This window comes from Bison bison, unplaced genomic scaffold (genome assembly GCF_000754665.1).
Source record: "Bison bison bison isolate TAMUID 2011002044 unplaced genomic scaffold, Bison_UMD1.0 scf7180017864379, whole genome shotgun sequence".
NCBI lineage: Eukaryota > Metazoa > Chordata > Mammalia > Artiodactyla > Bovidae > Bison > Bison bison.
Window position 1 is genome coordinate 5,108,837 of NW_011494951.1, and position 5,044 is coordinate 5,113,880.

A 5,044-nucleotide genomic window follows, 5' to 3' on the forward strand; every position below is an offset into this window, starting at 1 on the left:
GTTAAAGTAGAAGTTGGAGGCGTTGATCTGCGGCGACAGCCTCAGGAACCGCTCCACCTTCTGGATCTCGGGGAAGGGGTCCCTGATGAGGCGGTCGCCGTCCACGATGTGGATGCGGCGCAGCGGGAAGAAACGCAGCCAGTTCTGCATGTGCAGGTGGTACAGGCTGCGGTTGAGAGCCTTGTAGTCCACGTTGAGGCGGCCGTCGCGCACCAGGAACTCCTCGATGGACGGGTAGGGCTTGCGCTTCTGCACGTGGTTGTAGAACACTTGCGTGTAGTCGGGTAGCACGCGCTCCGACGGGTCCCGCAGGATAAGCAGCAGCCGGATGGCCGGGTTCATGCCGTGGACGCGCTCAGGCACTTTGGGCGACGTGAAGTACGCAGGGGTCTTTTCCACCGTGAGCTGGTGTGGGGCGGAGAAGGGCATCTGGCTGAGGTACCAGCCCAGGCCTTGGCTGTAGTGCTCCTCCCAGTCGAAGAAGTGCACCTCGTTCTCGGCGGCCGCCACGTCCGGATGCAGGCTGAGCATCTCCAACAGTGCGCGGGTACCGCCCTTGCGCACTCCGATAATGATGGTCTGCGGCAGCTGCTGGGCGGAGCCGTTGGGGGCTGCGCCGTCGGAGATCTCCTCCTGGAGGGCTGCCGCTTTCCGCACCAGCTCCGGCAGGCCCGGCTCGTCCCCTGGCACCACCGCGGGGCGGGAAGGCACTAGCTGGAGCTGGGCCACCAGCATCACCGCGCCCAGGAGCAGCGGGGCCATGCCGGACACCACGGTGGCTTCACTGGGCCGGGCGCCGCTGGGTCATGAAGTGCTGCCCGCGGGGGGACGTCTCCAGATCAGTGACACATGGGTATTGCAGGCTTCTGATTACTAGGAAACAAAGGGGAAAATATTAACCCCACGTAAATACTTGGCTTAATCAAGCTGACAACTCTGTCATCTTTGGCAAGACATTCAGCTCCTCGGGGTTTTCTCAGTTTCTTTATTAGATGGTAAAAAATCTGCATGCAATGCTGGAGACCCAGGTTTGATCCCTGGATGGGGAAGATCCCTTGGAGAAGGAAATGGCAACCCGCTCCAGTATTGTTGCCTGGTGAATCCCATGGGCAGAGGAGCCTGGCAGAGGAGTCCACAGGGTCGGGTAGCAAAGAGTGTGACATGGCTGAGTGACTTTCACTTTCACTTATCCTATCAAGCAGTGTCAAACAGTTTCTGCACCAGGCAAGAGAGTAAATGGTTAGGCTTTGGGGGACATATAGTCTCCATGGGAACTGTTTCAGCTATGTTGATTTTCTCTTAAATGTCCACAGACAATGCACAGAGACTTGGGTGTAGTTGTGTTCCAATAAAGTCTTATTTATGGGCACTGACATTTGAATTCCGTATCATTTTCATGGGTCATTAAAAATTATTATTCTTTTACTTTTTTTCCCCCAATATTTATATGTTTAGTGCTTTATTGACACAAAAACCAGGCCAGATTTGGCCTGTAGTCCTATTTTGCCAAACTTTCCTACAAAGGAAAAAGATTGGGAAGGTCTGTTGGACCTCAGGAAACATCAGTGAATAGCAACTAGCTTCGAGCCCCAGGCAGAGGGGCAAGAGACAGCGAAGCAGCCATGGTTTCTGCTCCCCTACCCATGAGGGGCTTCTGATTTAATAGGACCGGCGAACTTGTTTGAAAAATGGAACGGTTAGTTCCTGTTGTTCACTTGTCCCTGGATCCAGTTCTTGCTGTGGCCTCAGTGCAGAGGGGAACATACTTCCCAGTGATTTTAAGATTTGGCCAGTGGCACGTGGGCAGATTGACTGGTCTGAGCTCCTTGCAGTCCAAAGGACTCTCAAGAGTCTTCTCCAGCACCACAATCCAAAAGCATCAATTCCTTGGAACTCAGCCCAAACCAGTCAAACCTAAAGGAAATCAACCCTGAATATTCATCGGAAGGACTGATGCTGAAACTGAAGCTCCAATACTTTGGCCCTGGATGCAAAGAGCTCACTCACTGGAAAAGACCCTCATGCTGGGAAAGACTGAGGGCTGAAGGAGAAGGGGGCTGCAGAGGATGAGATGGTTAGATAGCATCACTGACTCAATGAACATGAGTTTGAGCAAACTCAGGGAGACAGTGGAAGAGAAAGGAGGCTGGTGTGCTACAGTCCATGGCAGTGCAAAGCGTTGGACACAACTTAGTGAATGCACAACAACGTGGGCAGAAACGACAGTGTGCCAGTGCCCAGCAGAGGCCTTAAGAGGAGTGTGTTTTCACATGGCCTCAGTCCTTACACCATTGTGATGAACAACAACAACAAAAATGTGCCCAGGTCCCAGGAGAAAGACAAACCGCACTTGGCACAGAGCCACCCCATGTGTACAGCCTAGCCATCTCCCTCGTGTGTGAGAATGCATGCTTGTGGTTTTAAGCTGTTGAGTTTTGGGCTGGTTTGTATTGCAGTACAAATTTGGCAAAAGTTAACCGACACAACCTGACTGCAAGCATCAGTATGGTATCCGTTATGATCACAGTTCAGGTACTTTGAGGACCTGCGTTCCTTCATTTTGCCTGAAACAATTAGGGATGTCTTCCTAGTAGAGCAAGTGTGTGCAGTGGGCCTGGAGGGATGAACAGGTGAGGTTACTGGAAGGAACAAAAAACTTTCACACAAGCAAAGGTTAACTGTTTATAAAGAGCGAGTCTTGCAGTCTGCTCAGTGGAATGTCACCCCAACACGGCAGTGGAAAGTAGAAATGCAGGACAGTTATAGATGAGGGTCTTGCCCAGGGACACAAAAATTTATTCCACTTCAAGATTCACGGTCTAAATTTAAAGCTCTAAACGCAGGGCTCTTCCCATGAACTGCCTGCTTTATGCCTTCTCCTCCTTTAACTCTCTGAGATTTATCACATTTGGGCGTTAAAGTCCCTAAGGGGCACAGGCACTGCTGAGCTGCAGCGTATGGGCCCCCAAGACACATGAGCCACGGTTGATGTTTTTACGGGGCTGATAAGCAGCAATCCGTGTTTGACCCTCTCCAGGAAAGAGGCGATTGGAAGCTCTGTTTTAAATAATCTCTGTCTAAACACAGCTTAGGGAGAGTTGGAGACAGGCCCAGTTTGGGGACTGTAGGACTTACAAAGCCAGAAAACACATTTTCCATCAAGAAGGCCCATCATCTTCATTATGCCAGGTTTAAAATTCACTTTAATAGTTTAAAACTTGTCTGGTGGTAGAGGTATAGTTGCTAGTTGTGTTTGACTCTTTTGACCCCATGAACTACATAGCCCGCCAGGCTCCACTGTCCATGGGATTTCCCAGGCAAGACTTCTGCAGTGGGTTGCCATTCCCTTCTCCAGGGGATCCTCCCGACGCAGGGATTGAACCCAGACTTCCTGCACTGCAGGCAGATTCTTTACTGGCTGATCCACTGGAGAAGTACTAAAATTTGTCTTGAATGTGTAATGAAGAACAATATACAGGGCTTCCCTGTTTATGATCAAATTGATTTGATATCCTTCAGATATCAATTGTATTAACCACTTTGAAAAATGTATATTCAAGACCAAACAATTAAGAAGCTGAAAATCATAGAACACTGGAAAAGGAAACTGCAAAATCACCACATGCTTATTTAGGAAAAAAAAAAAAACGTTTCAGAGAGCTGGCCAAACAAGATGGGGTTCAAGGTTGGTCTTACTGATTGGATGAGCTCAATTTAATGGGCCATTTGCTTTAGTCAAATGCATGTTTTAGCATGACTCAGTGAAATTCTATTTCCTTTTCCACTGCTTGTGTGGGTCAGCCAAAGGGACCAGTTGTGCTTGCCTTTCACACGTTTAGGGTATGTGAGTAGGTGCACGCGTGTGCTTGTGTGTCTGCACATCTATGTGTACATGTGTGTAGATGTGTGTGCATGTGCAGGGTGTCATGTGGGTGAAGTGAGGGAGAGAGCAGCTCTTCCACACTGAGCAGCCACACTCTCCCCATCTCACAGCCTCACATCCCAGAAAACAGCCCGATCCTGGGACACCGAAGGAACAGAGCCAGAGGCCAGACCTGAGATCCACACCCTTTGACTATCCATGCTCTTTTCACTTTATTATGAGGCATGCGGATTAGCACAGGGAGCATCTGAGATCACTTTCCTAAAGGGGAGTTACCAGCAGACAGCAAAAAGAAGAAACTTTTTTTTTTTTTTTTCTGGTTGAACCACGAGGCTTGTGGGATCTTAGTTCCCCTACCGGGGATTAAATCTGGGCCCTCAGCAGTGAGAGCCTGAAGTATTAACCACTAAACCACCAGGGAATTCCTGAGAAGAAACTAAATATAATTTGTCTTTTACAAAAACAAAACAAAAACACCACCACTCTGAAACAACCCCCCCTCCAAAACAACCAAAAGACTAGTATGTAGTTTAAAAACTCCTTGTTGCTATTCAGTCGCTTAATTGTGTCCAACTCTTTACAAGCCCATGGACTGCAGCACTCCAGGCTTCCCTGTCCTTCACTATCTCCCAGCGCTTGTTCACATTCATGTCCATTGGGTCTCTGATGCCATCCAAACATCTCATCCTTTGCCATCCCCTTTTCCTCCTGCCTTCAATCTTTCCCAGCATCAGGGTCTTTTCTAATGAGTTGGCTCTTTGCATCAGGTGGCCAAAATAATTGAGCTTCAGCTTCAGCATCAGGCCTTCCAAGGAATATTCAGGACTGATTTCCTTTAGGATTGACTGGTTGGATCTCCTTGCAGTCCAAGGGACTCTCAAGACTCTTCTCCAACACCACAGTTCAAAAGCATCAATTCTTCAGCGCTCAGCTTTCTTTATAGTCCAACTCTCATATCCATAAATGACTAGTGGAAAAACCATAGCTTTGACTAGATGGAACTTTGATGGCAAAGTGATGTCTCTGTTTTTTAATATTCTGTCTGGTTTGGTCATAGCTTTTCTTCCAAGGAGCAAGCGTCTTTTAATTTCATGCCTGCAGTCACCATCTGCAGTGATTTTGGAGCCCAAGAAAATAAAGTCTGACACTGTTTCTATTGCT

The 5,044-nt window shown here is 48.6% G+C and overlaps 1 protein-coding gene across 1 annotated transcript in view; it reads right to left on the reverse strand.

Annotated features, from left to right (window-relative positions):
- Nucleotides 1–6: 6 nt before the first annotated feature.
- The window catches only part of HS3ST1 (heparan sulfate (glucosamine) 3-O-sulfotransferase 1), a gene marked incomplete at its 3' end in the record, with an annotated part of 35,644 nt that continues 30,606 nt past the window's right edge, over nucleotides 7–5,044 (reverse strand). Inside the window, exon 2 of the mRNA XM_010857271.1 lies at nucleotides 7–873. Coding sequence (XP_010855573.1) covers nucleotides 7–762 — 756 coding nt within the window. The remainder of the gene's footprint in view (nucleotides 874–5,044) is intronic.